Source organism: Pongo pygmaeus, chromosome 7 (genome assembly GCF_028885625.2).
Source record: "Pongo pygmaeus isolate AG05252 chromosome 7, NHGRI_mPonPyg2-v2.0_pri, whole genome shotgun sequence".
NCBI lineage: Eukaryota > Metazoa > Chordata > Mammalia > Primates > Hominidae > Pongo > Pongo pygmaeus.
In genome coordinates this window covers 23228825-23252967 of record NC_072380.2, presented here as the reverse complement: position 1 = coordinate 23252967, position 24143 = coordinate 23228825, and the positions used below count along the sequence as shown (strand labels likewise).

Sequence of the window (24143 nt, the reverse complement as noted above, 5' to 3'; positions counted from 1 at the left end):
ACGCCCACCTGGAACTCCAGCTGGCCCGCAAGCGCCGCATGCAACCCCGGTTCCCGCTCGCTCCTCTCCCTCCACACCTCCCTGCAAGCTGAGGGAGTGGGCTCCGGCCTTGGCCAGCCCAGAAAGGGGCTCCCACAGTGCAGCGGTGGAAGGGCTCCTCAAGTGCCGCCAAAGTGGTAGCCCAGGCAGAGGAGGCGCCGAGAGTGAGCGAGGGCTGTGAGGACTGCCAGCACGCTGTCACCTCTCACCAGCACTTTGGGAGGCCGAGGCGTGCAGATCACGAGGTCAGAAGATCGAGACCATCCTGGCTAACACTGTGAAACCACATGTCTACTAAAACTACCAAATATTAGCAGGGCGTGATGGCGGGTGCCTGTAATCCCAGCTAATTGGGAGGTTGAGGCAGGAGAATGGCGTGAACCCGAAAGACGGAGCTTGCAGTGAGCCAAGATCGCACAACTGCACCCCAGCCTGGGCAACAGACCCAGACTCTGTCTCAAAAAAAAAAGAACACAGAAAGGGGCAATTGTGGCCCAGCTTTTTCCCCATGGGGGGTGGGGGTACTGTTTCAATCCCCCACATTCCTCCAGCCCCACCCTCCTCCTCTCTGGACCCACCCTGCTTTTCCTCCTGCTCCATTCTCCCTCTTTTTCTTCCCGTTATCCCACCCAGGAGTAAGTAAGTGTCACAGGGGAGAGACAGGTATCTGGGCCAGTGGTGGGAAGATAGTGTGGCGATTCCTCAAGGATCTAGAACTAGAAATACCACTGGACACAGCAATCCCATTACTGGGTATTTACCCAGTGGATTATAAATCAGGCTACTATAAAGACACATGCACACGTATGTTTATTGTGGCACTATTCACAATAGCAAACACTTGGAACCAACACAAATGTCCATCAATAATAGACTGGATAAAGAAAATGTGGCACATATACACCATGGAATACTATGCAGCCAAAAAAAGGATAAGCTCATGTCCTTTGCAGGGACATGGATGAAGCTGGAAACCATCATTCTCTGCAAACTATCACCAGGACAGAAAACCAAACACCGCATGTTCTCACTGATAAGTGGGACTTGAACAATGAGAACACATGGATACAGGGAGGGGAACATCACACATCCGGGCCTGTTGTGAGGTGGGGGGTAGGGGGTGGGATAGCATTAGGAGAAATACCTAATGTAAATAATGAGTTGATGGGTGCAGCAAACCAACATGGCACACGTATACATGTATGTAACCAGCCTGCACCTTGTGCACATGTACCCTAGAACTTAAAGTATAATCATAAAATAAAAGAATTTTCCAAAACAGTTGTAGGTAAAGAAAAGCAGATTTCTGGCCAGGCGTGGTGACTCATGCCTGTAATCCCTGCACTTTGGGAGGCCGAGGTTGGTGGATATACCTGAGGTCAGGAGTTCAAGAAGAGCCTGGCCAACATAGTGAAACCCTGTCTCTACTAAAAAATACAAAAATTAGCTGAGCTTGTTGATGCATGCCTGTAATCCCAGCTATTCGGGAGGCTGCAACAGGAGACTTGCTTGAACCCGGGAGGTGGAGGTTGCAGTGAGCCGAGATCGCACCATTGCAGTCCAGCCTGGAAAAAAAGAGTGAAACTACATCTCAAAAAAAAAAAAAAAAAAAAAAAAGCAGATTTATTAGAGAAAGTAGGAAAATGTGTAGCAAGGAGGCAATGGGCAACCCGCAGAAGAGGAGCTGACTGCAAAGTAACAAAGACTTGCTGGAGATTTTATAGGCTAGTGTTTATGCTGACTGTTGAAGAGGGCTTTGTGCAGGACAGGTGAGCCAAAGTTGCAGTGAGCCAACTTGCATATGTCTGATGACAGCTGAGTGCGGGAAGATTGTGAGTTATTTGCACAGAAGGGCTCTCTGTCCTGGACCATGAAGAAAGGCAGACTTATGTAAACTACGAAAATCAGAGACAGGTTGAGGATGCAAGCCCATGACATAGCCACAGGAGCTTTTGATGACATGTGCCCAAGGTGGTTAGAGCACAGTTTCGTTTTATACAATTTTTTTTTTTTTTTTTTTGAGACAGAGTCTCACTCTTGTTGCTCCATTCACCTAGGAATGACTGTCTACAAACTAAGTAGCTCTTGGTCAGTCAGTAAAGAGCTGTGTATAGGGCACTGTCTAAGTGACCATAGAATCCAGCAGCTCCTCACCCAGTTCCAGAGTCAGTCTGAGGGGAACAGAGGCTCCCTGCTCATGAATGTCTCCTCTTTGCCTTCCTCAGGCAGCAGGATCCCATATCAACCATTTCCATTTTGTGATAGAACTCTTCTGGGACTGCCCTCCCCATTAAGAGTTTTTCCAAGATCACTGAAGACCTCATGAGTTTTTCAGGTTTCAGGATTATTTTATGTCCTTCAGTCACAGGGGGAGCTTCAGTTAGTGTTCCATCGCAAGCTACTAAGTGCCTCTCAGATGGAAACTTTAGAGGCCCCGTTCCCTGGAGGTGCTCACAGCCTTTTGCCATTAGCTCTAGTCAGTGCTCCACACAGGGCACAGAGAATGTGTGGTTACCTGTACTTTGGTTTCTATTCTACACTGTGTGGTCCACCCTCCAGGGCCAAGGGGCCTGAGGTGCTCGAAAGACTTTCCTGCAGGCCCTGGTGGCTCTGTGTTAATGCTGTCAGTCTTCCTGAAGTCCCTGTCTCCTCATCCCCTGCCTGGATCTGCACCCAGCACACATTCCTGAACCCAGACACTCCTCAGTGCCATAAAGACCTGGCACACATTTCTGATCCTAACTCAGGGTCTGGGGCCTGGCAGGTGCCCAGGGCGCTCCATTGCTCAAATCCAAGCCTGTGGAGAGGATGACATTTCAATCCCAGGTTTCTGGTGAGCCATAAAACCTTTGTTTCTATAGCGCTATCCCCTTCTATCCACCATGTGAGGGGTCAGGAGCCAACTCACCCAAGGGTCTATGAGTCGGGCCATTGACCCTACTGTGTAGGGTCACAAGCTGGCACCCTTCAATACCACACATTGGGTCTGCCCTCACAGCAGCAGTGTTCTTAAGTGGATGGGGAGGTAAGTAGCCCAAGGTCAGACAGTTGGACCTGGGTAGACAATAGACTTGGGGACAGACTTTGGAAGCCACTCCCCTGATTCCCCTGTCTCCATGGGGTCTCAATACTAGAACCCTCAAGGTTGGTCAGGGAGTGTTTGTGCCTTGACCATGCAAAGGATGCCCGGCTGTGGCTAGGGATGCCCCAGGCGTTCCTCTCCCTCCTACCTACTCCTCAGCCTCTGCAGGTGCCCGTTATGGCCTCTGTGTCCTTCATTCTGTCCACTCATGTGTTCACTGGGCCCCTCCTTGGTGCCAGGCACCTGCTACTGAGGGGTGCCAAGCCCCTGCCAGAGAAGCTTGGAGCTGGGTCACAGCAGCAAGGGGACTGGAGGCAGTGGCATCAGTGCACTGGTCAGTGAGGCCGCTGTGGGAGGAGGGAGTGGGAGCAGAAGCTAAGAGTGGACTGAAGTCCTTCGGCCAGGAAGTAGTTCAGGCTTTAAGAAGAGGAGAGACAGGCATCCCGGGGAGGGAGCAGGCTCAGGATGGGCCTCCAGTGCCGCCTCTGAACCTCACTATCCAGACTACAGCAGCGCAGTGGGAAGCGCCTCAGCTCCTGCCCCTTCTGCTGGCTACAGCCGGGACAGGACCCGGAATCAAACCACAGGCCCTGGGTCACCGCTACCGGCAAGAACTGGTTCCTCTCCGTCCATGCACCCACCCACACAACCTGGGCCCTCTGGGAGGTGCTGGGGGAGGCCATGCCCCTTTTCTGAGTGCCTGGAAGTGACTGCGGGAAGGGAGTACAAGTGACCACGCCTTTTTTCCGGGGTATTAAAGTGGAGGAGCACGCTTCAATTCTGGCAGTGTAGCTGGCACCCTTCAACGCGCACAAACTGCGGGGACGACTCCCGACGATTTCTGATTGATTTTGGCGCTTTCGACCGGAACTTCAGGGGGGCGAAGATCCTCCACCTCCTCCTTTCTCTTGGGACTTTGGGGACAAAGCGCCCTGACAACCATGGGGGCTCCAGTACAGCGCTATCTAGCAGCCAGGACAGCGTCGGGAACCAGACCATGGCTCCCGGGCCCCAAGACCCTAAAGTTCGTCGTCCTCATCGTTGCGGTTCTGCTGCTGGTGAGTCTCCGCCGCGGTCCCTGGCAGGGGAAGAGCGCACCTGGCGCCGGGACTGGGCAGGGAGAGAGGGAGACACGGTGGGGATGCTTGCCCCGGGTCGCCTGCGGCCGGGCATGTCCGGGCAGGACGACCCCTCCATCCGAGTCAGGGAAAGAGCGGGGTGCCCGGGCTGGGCGGGAGCGACCCTTCCGCGAGGGAGCAGAGCGCGGGCTCCCCCTGGCTGTCCCGTGCAGCGAGGAACGCACTGAGCTGCCCCAGAGGAAGTTCCAGAAATCAGCAGAGGGAGGGAGTCAAGATGGAAACTCCCGAGTGAACTTCAGGAAGCCACAGAGCGGTTGCCTCTTTACTTCTTTCGTTCGTTCCTTCGTTCGTTCCTTCTTTCGTTCCTTGCTTCTTTCCTTCTTTCGTTCCTTCCTTCTTTCGTTCCTTCGTAACATTAAGGTAGGCTGCGCGCGGTGGCTCACGCCTGTAATCCCAGCACGTTGGGAGGCCGAGGCGGGCGGATCACCTGAGGTCAGGAGTTGGAGACCAGCCTGGCCAACATGGTGAAACCCCGTCTGTACTGCAAATATAAAAATTAGCCGGACGTGGTGGCAGGCGCCTGTAATCCCAGCTACTCGGGAGGCTGAGGCAGGAGGAGAATCGCTTGAACGCGGGAGGCGGAGGTTGCAGTGAGCCGAGATAGCGCCATCGCACTCCAGCCTGGTGGACAAGAGGGAGACTGTCTCAAAAAAAAAAAAAAAAAAAAAAAATTAACCCTATTTTTGCATTGTTAAACGTGTTCCTTGGAGATCAGTTTAACAAACACGTGGTGAAAAAGCTTTCCAACGCTGTTTTTTGCGACTTTCATTTCCTATAGAACCCTGAAAGTGGCAGGAAGCGGTTAACCTAGGTGCTTGCAGTCAGGGTCTTCCACTACCACCCGTGTGTCCCCTCTGTATCCCATAGGTAGGACCGCGGGGTGGCTCCTTCCTTCGGCATAAAAAGTGTAAAGTCCTCCTTGTGAGTTGGCTTTGGAAACTGAGATTGGTAGTGGGGTGCACAAGAAGGACATAAAAATAAGATGTGCAGACTGCCAGGACTTTTTCAGAGTGATTGACGTTTCTGCCAACAGTGCTTTCTAAGGTTCCTTACGTAATACCAAAAAACAAAAGGGGGAGGATAAAACAAGATTACAGGAACCATGAGAGTCTCCATGTTTTCTTTCAACGAAGTAATACTAAATTCAGAACAGCAGTGACATTTTCACCTCTCAAAAATTACACAACTGACTTCTACAATAGTTTATAGTGGGTGGACCTACCTGAGGCAGCTAGAAGAATGGCTGTGTCAGGACAGTGGCCCTGAAGAGAGAATGTGTGGATGACCTGTGTAGACAAGGCCAGCAACCTGAATTTCACGGTTTTGCGAATGTGAACTCTGTGTGTCCCAAAGGAGGCCTTGATCCCTCCACCAGTCTTGCCTTATTAAATGCATTTCAATGCACAATTGCTTTTTAAAATTTTGGAGCTAACACAAATCACATTAGATGTTTTATGGCAGTACATTCAGATTGATCTTCTTTTAAACAAGGGTATTGTATTTACTACATGGGTAAGCCACAGGTTAATTCACTGTTGCCATCTAGAGGCAACTGGTTATATCCCATCCGGATGGGATATAACCCAAAGCAAATTTGCCTTTGCTAATTCTAACAGCATTGTACTAAATACCTTTGTATGTATCGTGTGTCCACATATCCGTGTGCACCCGCTTATTGGGCAACTCCATAGAAGTAGAATTTTACTTTTACTTCCGTGGGATAAATGATTTCAGAAGTTTCTTTAGATGTTCACAAATTTTCTTCCAAAAGACCCTTGAACTCAGCTTACACTCACACCTAGTCCACACATGTGCCTGTGTCCCTACACCCTTGCTACACTTAGCTTTCATTCGTTGCTAATCTAGGAGGTAAAACGTGATTCATCACATTGTTATGTATTTTCATTCTTTCATGGTATTAGGAATTTTCAAGGATACAGGAGTCTTTGGTAGTGGAAGTAGATGACCGGGGGATCCAGATGAGACAACAGGGGAGGGTGGCAGGGAAGACTGAATTCCCAGCTGTGAACTTGGAAAACCGTGGTCAGCTGGGGCCAGTCGCTGCCACCTGCCATGCCTGTAAATGGAGATAAGGTCTTCATCTTCAGGCTGTCAGGAGGACATCAGATGAGCCCGGAGCTGAGCTGAGTTCCTGACCCCAGGTCTTGGCTCTGTCAACGTTGGACTGGTCCAATCTGTGTGACAGGTGCTTCCACCCCGCCCCTCTCTTTATCAGAGTAGGAATCGAAAAGATCCAACAGCTCAGAATCTCGGACTCTGAGGCTCTCACGGACTCCTGAGATTGGAAGCTGGGAACAGCTGGGCCCTGCTGTGCTTCCCCTCCAGCTCTGTGACTCTGGTGTGGCCCCAGCTCCTGCCTGTAAAGTGAAGAGGAGATAAAAATCTTCAGCAGTCTTGTGTAAACCTCAGAGGGCTGTGTTATCAGGTGTGGGAGGATGAATCACATCCTCAGGGCTGGTGTCAGTCACTCTGGACTGGATCCCCAGGGCACATGTCCTGCACCCAGCAGAGGCTGCACCTGTTCCTACCTGCACCTCCATACTGGGCTCCCTGAGCTTGGCGCAGAAGCCTCGGAAGACTGGGGTGGAGCACCATGTGGAGGGGCCATCGAGGATCAGAGGAGCCAGAGGTCAAGTGAGGACAGTGATGGCACTGCAGGGCCACAGCCTGGTTTACCTGCCATGCTTCCAGTTGTGCTTCTGGTAGGCGCCCGGCCCGGGTTGGAGTTTGAAGATGAGCAGGAAAGGTCTCCATCCAGGTGGCTGCAGATGGCTGCTCAGCCAGCCCCTACTGAGAGGCCACGGTCCCAGTTCTGGTCCTCTGTGCTGTATCTAGGAGTGGCAGGGTAGTGAGACTCTAGCTTTCAGGTTGGGGATGGGGACAGTGGGTACAGTGCCATGCCTCGAGCCTGTGCTGTTGGGCAGCTGGTATCCTGCTCCCAGCCAGAGACTACATCTTCATGTAGTGGATTTTCCTAACAACCCGGGGACATGAGGGTAGGTTGTTTTCCCTGTTTTACAAGTGGTAAAATGAGATTCAGGGGCAATGTCTCCAGCATTTCTGTCCTCACCTTCTGTATAATTACAGTCATATTTGGGACTCTGCAGGGCTAGAGTTATCTGAGCAGCTGCTTCTCTGATCTCTGTCCTGCACTTGGCCTCTGGGAGCTCCTATGGGTCCTCAGCAGAGTCCACAGGGCTCTTCGGGATCCCCTTCCTGTGCCACAGCCTGGAGCCTCTCCCTAGGTGGTAAGCTGAGAACCCCACTCTGCTCATCTCATGGGCTTGGGGGGAAAGTGATTCACCCAGGAAGTAGACAGTGAGCCCTTTATTGTCTTTGGTGTCTGCTGGAGCCAGGGAGGACAGACGAACGCCATGTGAATCCTGCTCCCTGGAGCCCACAGTGTGGTGGGTCAGGTGACACCAGAAATCATATAACTCTGAGGAGGTAGCATGAGGGAGGCCTGAGATCTGACCATCTCACTACCCTTGCCTCCCCCTCCTCCAGAGAGGCCGTGCGGGTGCAAGGCTGTAGGATGTGGTATTGTTGGCCTGGAGGATGGTGTTTGATTAGAGTCACCATTGAGAGTCAGAGAGGGGGAAGCAAAGCTCCCCTCGAAGGGCTTTTTTTTTGGCTGGACCTGAGAATTAAATTGACATAAGACAGGTACACAGGAGAAAAGCACATATGACTTCTTTTTGCTTGAGATGGAGTCTTGTTCTGTAACCCAGGCTGGAGTGCAGTGGTGCAATCTCGGCTCACTGCAACCTCCGCCTCCCAGATTCAAGTGATTCTCCTGCTTCAGCCTCCTGAGTAGCTGGGATTGCAGGTGCCTGCCCTTGCGCCTGGCTAATTTTTGTATTTTAGTAGAGACGGGGTTTTGCCATGTTGTCCAGGCTGATTTCGAAGTCGAGCTCAGGTGATCTGCCCGCCTCGGCCTTCCAAAATGCTGGGATTACAGGCATGAGCCACCATGCCCAGCCAACACACACATTTATTTAATGCAAGTTTTACCTGGCACAGAGGAAGCAGTGAGAGTCAGTTACTCATATACTGAATTAGACCAAGTAACTTGTGAAGAAGCAAGTAAATATGTGGAGGCCAAAAAGGTGAGTGGTTCTGTTCTAACAAGGTCTGCACGGTACTCTCTTGGCCTCGACTTCTCATCCTTAAAAATAAGGAGATTGTCCTATGTTTCCCTGGGGACTTTCATCTCCTGCTTTTAGGAAACACAAAAGAGGTCAAAGCATGGTCTTGCACCTGCTGTTTTTCAACAGCCTTTAATTCATAATAGTCAGTGGGCCAGGGTGGGCGGGCAGGTGCGATGGCTCACATCTGTAGTCCTGCCCAGGTGGGTGGATCCCTTGAGCCCAGGAGTTCAAGACCAGCCTGGGAAACATAGCAAAATGCTGTCTCAAAAACCAAAGCCAAAATACAACAAAAACCAAAACAAAAAATCAAAAACCACACACACACACACACACACACACAGACACACACACACAGAAAATCATGTCGTGTGAAGGAACCCAGGCAGAATGCATACCATTTGATTCCTCATCTTATTAAAATGCAACTAATCTATTTATTGTGACAAAAAGCAGAAGAAGTGTTGCTGGGGGACATAGGAGCAAAGCAGAGGAGAGGATTACATTGAAAAACGAAGAAACACTGCAGGACGGTAGACATGTCATTATCTTATCATGGTGATAGTTCCACAGTGTATACATACATCTCAAACTACCAAACTACATGCTTCAACAATGTACACTTTGTTTCATATCCATTATACCGCAATAAATCTAGTTTTAAAAAACCTTCAATAGAATATAAACACTTGAGTGTATACTGTATTCCCTATAGCACTTGCACATAGATCATGGAAATATGTATACATAGAAAGTGAGTACCCAATTAAAATGGAATTCTAAAAGGTAATTAACATTAAAATGTGCAGGGGAAAAGGAGCAAAAAAATTAGACTAGACAACCACAGTTTAAATGGTAAACTTATAGGTCTATGTTGACTATCAATTATTGTACTAACTGTAAATCCACTGGGCACTACAGTTCAAAGATAAAAAGGGTTTGAAGGGCTGAAAAAACAAGACTCAGCTATATCTTGTCTATATGAGATGGGCCTTAAAAGGAAGACACAGATGCTGTCTGTGGAAAGCAAATAGATGGAAAAAGATACACCATGCAGAGTGTAAGGCCAAGAAAACTGCCGTGGCTATCTCAGTATCACATGAAGTTGATTTTGTTAGCGGTGGACGAGATCTGAGTTAGCCTACGTTGAAAGCGGCCAATCCGTAAGGGTCCACAGCACCTTCAGCTCTTCGTCTCCTGAGAAGAAAGAATTGGACTGAGGGGCATAAGGCAGAAGGAGAGACAGAGGCAAGTTTCAGAGCAGGAGTGAATGTTTATTAAAAAGCTTTAGAACAGGAAGGAAAGAAAGGAACAGAAGGAAAGGAAGGAATGGAAAGAAAAGGAGGAAAGTACAACTTGGAAGATAGCCAAGCAGGTGACTTGAGAAACAGTGCACAGCTGGACCGCCTGAGTTGGGGTTTTATAAGTTGGCATACTTCCGGGATCCTGCCTTTTTTCTCCCCACTCCTGAAATCTTCTTGGGAAGCTGCTGATCAGTTTCAGGTGCTTTCTATGTATTAGGAGACTGCCGTTTTCTGGCATCGGCTGTAACCGGTTCTTACTTTACAGACACAGTTATCAACCACCTGATGGTCGCCCAACACTGCTGGTGTCAGAAGCAGGGAGCCCTCTCCTGCCCTGCTCATACCTGATTAGCTACCTACTGTAACAATTTTAGGACATAGAATATTATGGGAGCTCAAAAGGGACCCTTGTAGTTAAAAAGGTTAATTCTTCAAGGAGTATAATAATAATCACAAATTGTATATGACTAGTAATACAGCTTCCAAACACGTGATGCAAAAAGAGAATGAAAAGGAGATTAAATCAGCTGTTTGTCTGTAATTGATAGAACGATCAGATGAAAACCCCGGTAAAGTGGCAAGCAATCTGCACACTGTCAACCACCTTGATTTAACATTTAAAGAGCAGGAGTGGAACATCCAGTGAACACTCATTCCTTTCTATGCTCATGATACTTTCACCAAGATAGACTGGGTTCTGGGATATGAAACACGCTATATGACCTCTCAATGAAACGAGACTGGAAATCAGTAACAGTATCCATAGGGAATTCTAAAATTTGGTTATTGAACAATACACTTCTAAAAAATCTGTGGTTCAGAGAAGAAATCAAAAGGGAAGGTAAAATGTTTCAAAATAAATCATAATAATATAACATCAAAACTGGTGGGAAATGGCTAACAGTGCTCGGGGTGAAATAATACAGCTTTCAATGTTTCTATCAAAAAAATTGGGGGTGGTGAGATGGGGAGTTACTCCTGAAGGGTATGCAGTTCCTTTCTGGAGTGATAAAAATATTCTAAGATTGATTATCGTGATGATTGCATAGCCATGCTTATATTAAAAACTACTGAAATGTAGACTAAATGGGTGAATTATGTGAATAATCATAATTACTAATTATGTGAGTTGTGTCTCATTAAGGCTGTCAAAAAAAGAAAAACGTGAAATTTATGGCCTGAACATCTACATTAATCAATCATAAAATATAAGCATAAATTTAAACAAAAGTAACAAGGGGGAACATAAGGAAATAGAATAGAAGCCACAAAAAGAACTGACAAAACGGACTGTGTGTGGTGGCTTACGCCTGTAATCCCAGTACTTTGGGAGGCCCAGGCAGGCAGAACGCTTCAGCTCAGGAGTTAGACCAGCCTGGGCAACGTGGTGAAACCCCAGCTGTACAAAATACACCAATATTAGCCCAGGTGTTGGGGCACTCTCCTGTCTGTGGTCCCTGCCACCTGGGGACTGAGGTTGGAGGACCACTTGAGCCCGGGAACAGAGGTTATAGTGAGCAGAGATTACGCACTGCACTCCAACCTGGATGACAGAGGGAGATCCCGTCTCCAAAAAAGAAAAAAAAAAAAGAGTTAAGAAAATGAATAGTTGGTCTTGAAAAGGAGTAAGAGTGTGAGAGCAGAGAAAGGAGACAGAGACATCGCCTGAACCTAGAGGGACCCCAGCCCGAGAAGGAAGGATTTGGGAAACATGCATTAGCTTCACTGTCACCAACTACTAGGCAGGCTTTGATGTGGAGGAAGGCTACATTTTGTCTTGTTGAGATCCAGGCGGTTGAACAGAGCCCAAGGTAAGTAGCTTTTATTGTAACCATTTTGTTTTTGCTCAGGAGCAAGATTATATTAAATTTAATTCAATGTAAATTTACAATTAAATTAATTTTGTGCTTTTACACACTCCCAACTTAAAAGTTACAAAAACTATGCAAAAAAATTTGAAAAATAGCTGTTGGCATGATGAAAGCTATTATTGAATTCTTCAGTGTGTATTTTCTACAAACAAGGAAATTAACATCAACACATTACCACTATCTAATACGCAGACTCTATTCCAATCCTTCAGTTGTCTTCTCGTCGTCATTTGTGACACAGAGATCATGGCCATAATCCCTGAATTGCTGTTTTATCTTTTTCTGTCACTCTTTGATATTTAGTGGGAACAGCTTGTCAACGTCCTTTGTGAAGCAGAAATTACTTAATGTTTGATGCTATATCCTGACTTTCTTTAAGGTTATATTATAACCCTCATTTGTAAAAATGTGTATTTTTATGTGTGTGTCTGTGTGTGTGCAAGAGAGAGAATATTCACCCACTGGTCAATTAAACACTTGGTCAAACTAAATATATTAGATGCTATTTCTGTTTGAAGGGCTCATATGTGTTTTTTTTTTTTTTTTTGAGACAGAGTCTCACTCTTTCGTCCAGGCTGGAGTGAAGTGCAAGCTCTGCCTCCTGGGTTCACACCATTCTCCTGCCTCAGCCTCCCAAGTAGCTGGGTTACAGGCGCCTGCCACCATGCCCAGCTAATTTTTTGCATTTTTAGTAGAGACGGGGTTTCATTGTGTTAACCAGGATGGTCTCAATCTCCTGACCTCATGATCGGCCCCCTTTGGCCTCCCAAAGTGCTGTGATTACAGGCGTGAGCCACCGCACCCAGCCTTTGGTGTTCTCATAAAATCTTTTCTTGCCAACTACAGTGGTGTGTTCCTGTTTCCCAACTTGCTTGGGAGACTGAGGCAGGAGGATCACTTGAGGCCAGAAGTTCCAAGCTGTAGTAGACTATGATCACACCTGTGAATAGACACTGCATTCTAGCCTGGGCAACATAGCAAGACTCTATGAAAAAAAAAAGTAACTCTTCTGCTCACATTTTCTGGAGTAAAGATATTTTATGTTCTAATATTAGAAAAGGATACAGAGGTGTTTTTCTTTATAGAAAATAGCTGCCTAACAGGCCAAGGGACAAACATGGATGCAAAAGAATGAAAGTTTGGAGCAGGAAAAACGTCCAAGCTCTGATGGGTTTTGTCACTTGGGGTGAACGGAATGTGAGACAGAGCCTGGGAGAGGTAAGGTCTGGAAGCCACTCACACCCATCTCTGCCTTGTCCCCACAGGTCCACGTTTACTCTGCCACCATCCCCCGGCAGGACGAAGTTCCCCAGCAGACAGTGGCCCCACAGCAACAGAGGCGCAGCCTGAAGGAGGAGGAGTGTCCAGCAGGTGCACTCTTATTTTTAAAAATCAGTTTATTTTTAATTGACAGATAAACATTGTATATAATCATGGTGTACACCACGATGTTTTGAAATGTGATGTTTTGAAATATGTATGCATTGTGGAATGGCTAAATCAAGCTAATTCACATACTTATCATGTATTTGTTGTAAGAACACTTAAAAGTCTACTCAGCAATTTTCAGCTGTATGGATAGAGAGCCCTGGGATAAGCCCTCTTTGCCCTCCTCACCTGTGGGTTCTGTAGTCCTCCTCATCTGTAGGTTCTGCATTCATGGTTGCAAACAACACAGATCAAGACTATGTGGAAAAAAATAATGAAAATGATAATATATGAATAAAAGTAAATAAAAGGCAATGCAGTATAGCACTTATGTTCATAGCATGTCTATTGTATTAGGTATTACAAGTAACCTAAATATGATTTAAAGCATAATGTGCCTGGGTTATATGCAATGCTATCCCAATTTATATCAGGGAGTTGAGTATCTGCAGTTTGTTTCATGGAATATATTCCCTGTGAATAGAAGGAAGGACTGTACAACACATTGTTTTAATAACTGTAGTCAGCATGTCGCACAATACATCTCTTGAATTTATTTCCCTCTGTCTAACTGAAATTTTGTATCCTTTGACTAACATCTCTCCAACTCACCATCCAACTGCAGCCCTGGTAATTACCATTCTACTCTCTACCTCTATGAGATCAACTTTTAAGATTCCACATATATGAGATCCTGAGGTGTTTGTCTCTCTGTGCCTGGCTTATTTCACTTAACATAGTATCTCCAGGTTCATCTATGCTGTCACACATGACAGAATTTCCTTCTTTGTTAAGGCTGAATAGTATTCCATTGTGTCTATGTATTACATTTTCTTTACCTTTTCATCATCAATGGACACTTAGTTTGATTAAATGTCTTGACCATTGTAAATAATGCTCCAATATACATGGGAGGGAAGATACTTCTTTAACATACTGTCATTTCCTTTGGATATATACCCAATAGTGGGATTTCTAGATGATATAGTTGTTCTATGTTTTGTTTTTTGAGGAACCTCCATAATGTTTTCCATAATGGATGTACTAATCTCCATTCCCACCAACAGTGTACCTAGTGTTCCTTTTTCTCTCCATCATCATCAACACTTGTTATCTTTTGTCTTTTTGGTAATAGCCATTATTACAGGTGTGTAGTGATAATTCATTGTGGTTTTGATTTGCATTTCCCTGCTAAGTGATATTGAACATTTTTTTCATATATCTGTTGTCCACTTCTATGTCTCCTTTTGAGAAGTGTCTCTTCAGGTCCCTTGCCTATGTGTCCATTTTAATTGGATTATTTGATTGCATGCTATTGAGATGTTTCAGCTCCTGTGTATTTTGGATATTAACCAAAATCTTGGATCTTTTGGATATTGATCTCTCATCCTGTATGTTGTCTCATCACTCTGTTCATTGTTTTCTTTGTTGTGCAGAACCTTTTTAGTCTGACGTAATCTCATCTGTCTGTTTTTGCTTTTGTTGCCTGTGCTTTTGGGGTCATAGCCAAGAAATCATTGCACAGATCAACATCATGAAGATTTTCCCCTATGTTTTCTTCTAGTACTTTTACAGTATCTGGTGTTATGTTTAATCTTTAGTCCATTTTGAGTCAATTTTTACATATTATGTGAGATATGGGTGTTATTTCATTCTTCTGCATGTCAGTATCTACTTTTCTCAACACCATTTATTGAAGATACTGTCCTTTCCCCATTTTGTGTTCTTGGTATCTTTGTCACAATCAGTCGACTGTAAATGCATTGATTTATATCTGGGTTCACTCTTTCATTCCATCAGTTTATCTTTGTTTATGCCATTACTATTCAGTTTTGATTACTATACCTTTGTAATATATTTAAAAATCAGGTAGTATGATGCCTCCGTCTTTGTTCTTTTTGTTTGTTTTGCTTAAGATCACTTTGGCTATTTGAGGCCTTCTGTGGTTCCATACAAATTTTAGAATTGTTTTCTCTGTTTTGGTGAAAAATGTCATTGGAATTTTAATAGGCATTGCATTGCATCTATGGATCACTTTGGGTAGTATGGATTATTAAACAATATTGAGTTTTCTAATCCATGAACCTGTACTCTTTCCATTTATTTACATTACTTTCCATTTCTTTCATCAATGTTTTACAATTTTCAGACCTTTCTCCTCTGTCATAAATTTATTTAAAAGAGTTGCTGCTTTGACATCCATTTTTAGGCCTGATATAAGTTGTTTAAAACCCAATCATACCACAGCACCTTTGCCCAATTAATAATTCCTTTCCCTGTTCAATTGTTTTTGATCTAGCACATTTGTTCTTCATCTCCCTGACCCCAAACCCAACACATCCCACAGCAGCTGACTACAATAAAACCTAATGTTTCACACCAGAGCCATGTGAACCTTCTTTGCAGGTGTTGTCTTCCACAGTCCCTGTGGGAAAGCCTAGGGTATAATGCCCATGGATCTTTATAAAGGCATAGTCCCATGGGTCCTCTCTCTCTGTCTCTTGCTCCCCACACACCGGTTATTGTCCTTGGACTGGATGGCTCCCCACTTCCCGTAAGTGGTGCAAAGTGTGCTATCCTCTTTTCTGGAGTCTGTAAGTAATACACCACTTCTGTGTTTCCTGTGTTTTGTTGTGTTGCTTCATCTGTGTTTTCCCTAACTGACACATCTGAACCTAACTTCTTTTCCGATCTCGGCTCTCTTAAAGAGTGGCTATCTCCTAAGAAGTAGAGATAACTTAAAACTAGACATAGGTCAGACAAGAGCCACAGGGGCATCTGCCAGTAAAAGTAATTGTCTTGTGGAAGGGACACCTAGAAGATGAACACGTAATTAGGCATTAGACAGTCCACCAGGATAAAGAAGTTTCCTGTGAACATCCATGATGAAATCCCCTGGATCCCCATCAGGGTAAAGCTAGAGTTTATAGCCACCCTACAGAGAAAAACCTCAAGACCAAATCAGAAAAAAATTCAGCTACCACCTTGGTTTAATTTATTCCTAAGCATTTTTTTTTGTGGCTATTATAAATGGTATTTTCCAGATAGTTTCTTGTTAGTGTATAAAAACTTGATGATGTACTTACTTTAACCACCTAGTTTTATATTTTCACGTTGGTTTCATGTATCTAGTTAGTGTTCTGCTCTTTCAGATTGAATAACTGTTGGGGTGATCAGACCCAACACCAGGCTGGGGGCTACGAAGTCCAGCAGAGTTAAAGGAATGAGAAAAGACAAGTTGAGAGAGAAAGTGGGACCAGGGGGCCAATGCTAGCATGGAGGCTGTGAAGGCCCCAAGCTCTGGGAGCCCAGGCTATTTATTGGTGATCAAACAAAGAAACTGGTAGTGAGGATGTGGGGGTTGAAAGGAAACTATGTATCAAGTGCAGCTGTGATGGTTTAGCATTTTCTTTGAAACATATGGCTACTTGAGATAATGGGAGTGCTAGAAGCAAGGAACCAGCAAGTTCAGACACATTCCAAAGGCCAGGAGGGGTTTTAGAGCCTGGACCCTGGACAGGTTCCAAGCCCTGCCTCGGCTTCTCTCCCAACATTCAGCTTTTTCCCCAACATGCCCCCCTTTTCTTTTTTGTAAAACCGCCACAGCTATCATTGCTTGTTCTCAATGGCGGCTTTTTCTCCAGTGGTGGTTTCCACATCTGCAGACTAAAAGGAGACAGCACAAGCATATAATTGTTAGAACTGAATTAGCAAGTGTAGAGCTTTCAATGGCCTTAATCCATTTAAGAGGATTGATTGTAGACAACGCACTGGCTGTCTTGTTCAAAATATCAGTTCCAGGGAACAAGTTCAAGTGAGCCTGAGAGGCTTCCAAAGCCTGCTCTTTTAGTTTTACAATATCGAGGGTGAGATTTTCATCTCTGCCCTCCAGATGGTGTTTAAGAGTGACATAACACAACTTTGAATCCAAAAGGCCCTCTTTTTGTTTTTAAATTAATGGAGCAAGGCAATTGCAGGCTGTGCAGCCCTTAATTGCTGGTTGGTGATCCAGCTTCATTTTTCTTAGCCCTTATTCAAAATGGAGTCGCTCTGGTTTGAATGCTTCTTACATATTTCCCCCTTCCCTTTTACAAGAGGACCCTTAATTCTAAGGGTTGCAGAAGGATAAAGGTCCATCTTCTGTAACTTCTTCATGCTGAATAGGGGCAATGATATTCCTGCCTACCTATTAGGCTCTCTTGTATTCAGGGTAGAGAGGAGTTCAGTCAGAAAGCATTGGTCCGTTAAGCATCTATTGTACCTCTGAATCCCAACAAAAGGTAAAACCCTGGTGCTCCAGCAGTTTCTCAGCATGGTTCGTATTGGGGGAACCCGGTCCACGGTTGGGATCCATGGATCCCTCTAGTCTCCCATTCTATGGTTGTACATATCTTGGGGGCACCCACATGGTTTGTTCATCTCCTGCAAAAATGCAAACATACCCTCACCCCCACATTAGTAAATCTACTGAAACAAAAGCAAAGGCTTCCTTTTTTTTTTTTTTTTTTTTTTTTGCTGATGCATTTGTAACTCAGCCTTTGCCTCTTCGGTTAATTACCACAGGGTAAAACTTAACATTGATAACAAGAAGCAGGCTTTTTCTGATAAACAGAAGGAATAGAGAAAGCAAATGGAGGCTTAATCTTCTTGTGCAACAGTATAGCAAAAAAGCAATCCTTAAACCTTCAATTTGCACTGTACAGGTGGGTCAACTAGATGGTGTTGTTCATGCTAGATCTTCAGATGTTTGGTGGGCATCCACACAGGCCTCTGATTGTCACCTGGAGTGACAAGCAAATCCTCTTCCTCATATTTAATATGAGCTTTAGCTTCCCCTGTTTGACATGTGGCCCCGATAAAATGTGAATAGGTATGTACTGAAACACGAATAAAGGACAATTTTCCAAAAGCAGGAATATGTGTTACATCCATCTGCCAGATGGAATTTGGAAATAAACCTCTAGAGTTAACTCTGTTCCTTGATGTGGCAGATGCAGGACTTGGCAAGCAGAACAGTGTTGCACAATTTCTTTAGCTTGTTTCCATGATATACCGTATCGTTTTCTAAGGCCTGCGGCATTAAGGTGGGTTAGAGAATAGAATGTTTGTGCATCAGCAAAGACCACAGACACCAAACCATCTGCCCTTTGATTAAGTTTAAAGGGCCAGGGAGGTTAGTATGTGTTCTCATATGAGTGATACAGAAAGGGGAATGCCTTTGTTGTACTGCTTGCTGTAAAGAGTGAAATAAAAGATTAAGTTGTTCATCAGTCACCTTTCGAATTAAGGCATATTCAGTATTTTGCATGGCTTGCACTACATAGGCTGAATCAGAAACCATGTTTACTTGTGTGTCCAAATTGCCCACAATTGAAACAAGAGCCTGAGAAAGGGGGCATTTTTTTTTCAACTTTTGATCCATCCATAGCCTGAGTTAAAAGTGCAGCCTTATGTACGTTACCTCCAATGCCATCGCAAGCCTTAATATATTCAGCTAAATGAGGCTTCCCTCTCAGGGGTCTAATAGCAGTTTGACACTCTGCATTAACATTATTGTATGCGAGAGGCTGTATTACAACATCCTGAGCTGTTTTATCAGTTGTGGCTTTATGCACAGCCTCTTGGAACCGAGCAATAAAATCAATATATGGTTCTTTAGGTCCTTGTCGGACAGAACTGAAAGAAGGGTCTTTTTCTCCTGCAACATTTATCCTTTCTCATGCCCCTAAGCACACAGAGTGCAGCTGAACAATGGCAACATCTTGCATTACTGCTTGATTCTCTAATCGACCCCAATTAAGGCCAACTTCCATTAACTATTCAAAGGAAACAGGCACAGGTGGCTGCGCTTGTGTGTTTTCCCTGGCCTGAGTTTGAGCTTCATCAGGCCACCAGGTTTTAAACTGTAAATACTGAGACAGAGTGAGAACAGATTTTGTCAAAGTATCCCAATCATACGGTATTAACGTATTGTCAAGAGCCACATTTTTCAACAAAGTTTGCATAAAAGGAGAGTTCGTTCCATATTAACTAATGCCTTGCTTAAATTCCTTTAATAAAATTCCTTTAATAAAAGGCTGGACGCGGTGGCTCATGCCTGTAATCCCAGCACTTTGGGAGGCTGAGGTGGGCGGATCATGAGGTCAGGAGATCGAGACCATCCTGGCTAACACGGTGAAACCCTGTCTCTACTAAAAATACAAAAAATTAGCCAGGCACGGTGCAGGGTGCCTGTAGTCCCAGCTACTCGGGAGGCTGAGGTAGGAGAATGGCATGAACCCAGGAGGCAGAGCTTGCAGTGAGCCGAGATCGTGCCACTGCACTCCAGCTTGGGTGAAAGAGTGAGACTCTATCACAAAAAAAAAAAAAAAGGAAAAGCAGCCCAATTAGCTATATTCTGTCCTCCTTGCTGGGTTATAGTAACTGGGAATTGCCATGCTTCAAGGTCTCCCTCAGCTCTAGCTTTTGAATAGAATTTTGTGTAGCATCACCAATTGCTCCAGGTTTTAATGTTGCAACTACAGAAGCAGTAAGTTTTTCAGCTAATTCATTTTCTTGCCCATTAAGGGGAGAGAGAGGAGGTGGCCATTCACTTAATTCTGCAGGTGGAGCTGACAGGCTGGTAAAACATACCTTTTTTAGTTTTCCTTTCTTTTCTTTAATCTCCGGTAGCTGTTCCTCACACTTAGAATCTGGAGTTAGTTTTTCACACTCGTCCTCCTTTACCTCATCTGAATCTGCCTCATCTGTTTGAAGTGGCTCAAGAGCTGCCTTTATTAGTGCCCACATTGGTCAAACAGAAACTGGAATTTTTGCCCATCTTTATAGGCCATTTTAAAATCTCTTCTAATTCTCTCCCATTCATCCAATTCCATAGTCCCTTGTTCAGGAAACCATGGGCAAAACTGCTACTGTACTAAAGAGTGATAACAAATTATGAATACTAACTTTCACTCACCCTCTTCATAATAAATGCCTTAAGAAATTAAAATAAGCAGAATGTTTGCTTTCAGTTTGTCCCATCGTTACCCTGGTTCTTCCCAGCACTCAGCTTTCCCACCGAGCTTCTTTCAGTCGTCCTCGGGTATCCTCCGATGATGCATCCTCCGCTTTCACACACTCTAGCATTCCTTCACCGGAGTCTTCATCGTCCCATGTTGGGCACCAGGAATGTTGGGGTGATCAGACCCAACACCAGGCTTTGGGGGCTATGAAGTCAGGTGGAGTCAAAGGAATGAGAAAACACAATTTGAGAGAGAAAGTGGGGCCAGGGGGTCAATGCTAGCATGGAGGCTGAGAAGGCCCCGAGCTCTGGGAGCCCACGCTATTTATTGGTGATCAAACAAAGAAACAGGTGGTGAGGATGTGGGGGTTGAAAGGAAATGATGTATCAAGTGCAGATGTGATGGTTTAGGATTTTCTTTGAAACATATGGCTGCTTGAGATAATGGGAGTGCTAGAAGCAAGGAGCTAGTAAGTTCAGATACATTCCGATGGCCACGAGGGGTTTTAGCACCTGGACCCCGGAAATGTTCCCAGCCCTGCCTCGGCTTCTCTCCCAGCACTCAACTTTTCCTAACAATAACTCTAGCATGTCTTGTAAGGCAAGAAATGCTAAAGATGAACTCTCACGGGGTTTGTTTTTTTTTTTTTTTTGTCTGGTAAAGTCTTTACTGCTCTTCATTTCTAAGGGACAGGTTTGCCAGGTATAGTATTCTTGGTTGGCAAGGATTTTTTCCTTTCTATACTTTGTATGATTCCACTCTCTCCTGGCCTGCAGGTTTTCTGCTGAGAAGCCTTCAGTAGTTTTATAGGGGTTCCTTTGTACATTGCTTTTCTTTTGCTGGTTTCAAAATTCTCTTTGCCTTTGATTTTTGGGAATTTGTTTAAGATGTGTCTTGGTGAAGATCTCTTCATATTTAATCTGTTTGGGATTTTTTCATGAATGTGGATTTCCATTCCCATCCTGATTTGGGACATTTTCTTTAATTATTTCTTTAATTACACTTTCTGTTCCTTTCACTTTCTCTGATGCTCCTTGGACCACTATAATGCATATATTGTTTTGCTTCAAGGTAACCATTGGTACTGTTGGCCTTCTTCCCTCTTTTTCATTCTTTATTTTCTTTTTCTTCTTGTGACTTGGTAATTTCAAATGATCTCTTTTCAAGCTCACTGATTCTTTCTTCCAATTAATCAACTCTGCTGTTGACATTCTCTGTGGAATTTTTTAGCACAGATATTGTGTTGTTTAATTTTAGAATTTCTGCTTGGTTCTTTATTATGTTGTCTGTATATATTAAACTACTCATTTTGTTCATGTATTGTTTTTCTGACATGACTTAATTGTCTATCTGTGTTCTCTAGTAGCTGACTGAGCTTCTTTAAGATGACTATTTTAAAGTCTTTGTCAGGCTGTTGTAAATGTCTATTTGTTTTGGGTTGGTTACTTGTGCTTCATTTTGTTTCTTTGGTGCCGTCATGGTTCCCTGATTGCTCAGGAGCCTGTGGCAATGATGTTGGAATGTGCACTTTGAAGAGGCAGGGACTTATTCCAGTATTTACAGACTAGCTTTGTCAGGGAACACCCTTCACCAGTCAGCCTGTACACAGATTCTGGACAGGCCATATGGTGTGATTCAAGGGTGGTCAGAGCCAGTATCCAGAGAGGTGACCTGAGGCCTGGCTCCATGGGGGCTGAACTGGCACTGGAGTAGGCCTTGTACTTGGGTCTGCAGATGTCAGCCAGGTGCTGTGATGGGCCTCTTCCTTGGGTCCACAGGGAAGGGCCCTGGATCCTGAGTGGCACTGACTGACCTGGCTTTAGGGCAGACCTGGAAGCTGAATCTATGGAGGTGGGTCAGGATCCTGGGTCTGTAGTGCTAGCCTGAGGGCACAAGCTAAGACTGATATCTTAGCTTATCATGTCCTTATCTCTATGTGCTTCCAGACTCTGTTTAGTGCACTTTCTGGTTCTTTATTCCATAGGGATACGTTGGATGATTTCTGTCAGTGAGGCACCATGCTAATGGGGATAATTATAAGAGGCCCTGCCCTCATGGAACCTTTTCTCTGGGATAGTATTAAGACACACAGATCAAAATAACAGTCAGAAATTTCTGATAGGAACCATGAAGAATAATTAAATGATGGGTGAGACAGAGACGAGGTTGGTGGGGCCACTTGGGGATAGTGATTTTGGCCAATCTCCAAAGTTGGGCAAGGATATTTGTGCAGAGAGCCACAAATAGTGCTCCTGAGTAGCCTCCCCAGGAATGAGAGCCCCAGGGTGCAGGGGCTGGGGGATATTGAGCAAAGACAGGGCCACCGTAGTGAGTGGATAGCAAACAGGTCAGGTGGACCAGCATGGGCAGATCACATGTAGACAAGGTTGGATTTTATTTTGTTATTTTATTTTATTGTTAAAAAAAAAGTAGACTGGGTGTGGTATGGTGTGGTGGCTCATGCCTGTAATCTCAGCACTTTGGGAGGCCCAGGGGAGTGGGTCACCTGAGGTCAGGAGTTTGAGACCAGCCTGGTCAATGTGGTGAAACACCGTATCTACTAAAAATATAAAAAATTAGCCGGGCTTGGTGGTGGGTGCCTGTAATCCCAGCTGCTTGGGAGGCTGAGGCAGGAGAATCGCTTGAACCTGGGAGGCGGAGGTTGCAGTGAGCTGAGATGATGCCACTGCAGTCCAGCCTGCACAACATGAGTGAAACTCCATTTCCAAAATCCGTCTCCAAACAACAACAACCACAACAACAACAGCACAACAACAGCAAAAACACAAAAGTAAAATATTTCAAAGATTTGTATTGATTACATATTGAAATGTAGTGTTCTGGATATTTTAGGTTAAAAGTAGATTATTAAAATTAATTTGACCTTGTTCTTTTTACTATTTTAATAAGGTTCTCATAGAATTTAAATTTCTTGTGTGGTTTGTATTATATTTCTGTCAGCAGTGCCAGTCAAATGTATGTAATAGATGCAGAATTCATGACAAGAGTGGATTTCTCTGTCTGGATTCCACTGAGGGCCAAAAGAGAAGTTTCCCCACTACTGTCAGCCTCTGGGAATTCTGCAGTGACTCATTCATTGGTTTTTCTTTCCCTTCCCAGGATCTCATAGATCAGAACATACTGGAGCCTGTAACCCATGCAATGAGGGTGTGGATTACACCAATGATTCCAACAATTTGTTTTCTTGCTTCCCATGTACAGTTTGTAAATCAGGTACAGAATGTGTGGACCCCTTGTCCAGAGGTGGAGTGCAGGAATGAGGTGGGAGTTGTAGCCGATGTGAGTCAGGGAACCAAGCTCCAGCCCAACTTGGTCTTCATCACCCTGTTCCATGATTATGACTTTGGTTGATTAAACAAAAATAGAAAGAAATCTTTTCTATAATGCATGCCACCTGGCTGGGAATTCTTCTAAACTATCGGCTGCAAGGAGGTGGGGGCATCATTACAGCACAGAGAAGTCCTGGCCAAGTGGACAGGGCTGAGTTTTAGTGTTGGCACGGGTCTGTTCTGGGGACAGGCTCTCTCCCCCGGGCTTTGTGCTCCTGGCAGGTGCTCGGGCTTGCTCAGCCTTCAGGTTCTCAGGCCTCTACCTCCTCCCCAGCAGGCTGGTTTTTTGGGAAGTCACCCAAGGGCTCCTCTCCTTGCAGAGTCTCTCAAATGATACACTGTGCCTCTTTTGCTACTAACCATGCCATCTAAATGGTGCTTTTTCCCTAATCTGATGTAATAAATAATGAATCATGGACCTTTTATATTGGTTCTTATGTACAGGGTGGGTGTCCCGTATGAACCCTGAGTGTGCTGGTGCAGAAACCGGCCCTCAGAACTCCTTGGCGAGCTGAATTGAGCTGAGCTGAGCTGAGGGGGAGGGGGTTGGGGTGGTGAGGAAAGGTCAAGGGAAACATCAGGGAAATACATTCCCAAAACCTTGTGCTCTGTTATCAGAACAAAAGGAGATGAGTCCCTGCACCACGACCAGGAACACAGTGTGTCAGTGCGAACCAGGAAGTTTCCGGAACAACAATTCCATTGAGATGTGCCGGAAGTGCAGAACAGAGTGAGACAGCAGCCAAGGGGCTCCCAG

General features: G+C 45.0%; 1 protein-coding gene across 2 annotated transcripts in view; it reads left to right on the top strand.

Annotated features, from left to right (window-relative positions):
- The first annotated feature begins 3745 nt into the window (after window positions 1–3745).
- LOC129042345 (tumor necrosis factor receptor superfamily member 10D-like) overlaps window positions 3746–24143 on the top strand; it is a 31925-nt gene continuing 11527 nt past the window's right edge. The window contains exons 1-4 of one of the 2 annotated variants that reach the window (XM_054498222.2): window positions 3746–4179; window positions 12870–12975; window positions 23157–23270; window positions 24005–24116. In XM_054498222.2, the coding sequence (XP_054354197.2) occupies window positions 4063–4179; window positions 12870–12975; window positions 23157–23270; window positions 24005–24116 (449 nt within the window). In that variant the 5' untranslated portion in view covers window positions 3746–4062. The remainder of the gene's footprint in view (window positions 4180–12869; window positions 12976–23156; window positions 23271–24004; window positions 24117–24143) is intronic. The other variant, XM_063669363.1, reaches the window with a different exon arrangement.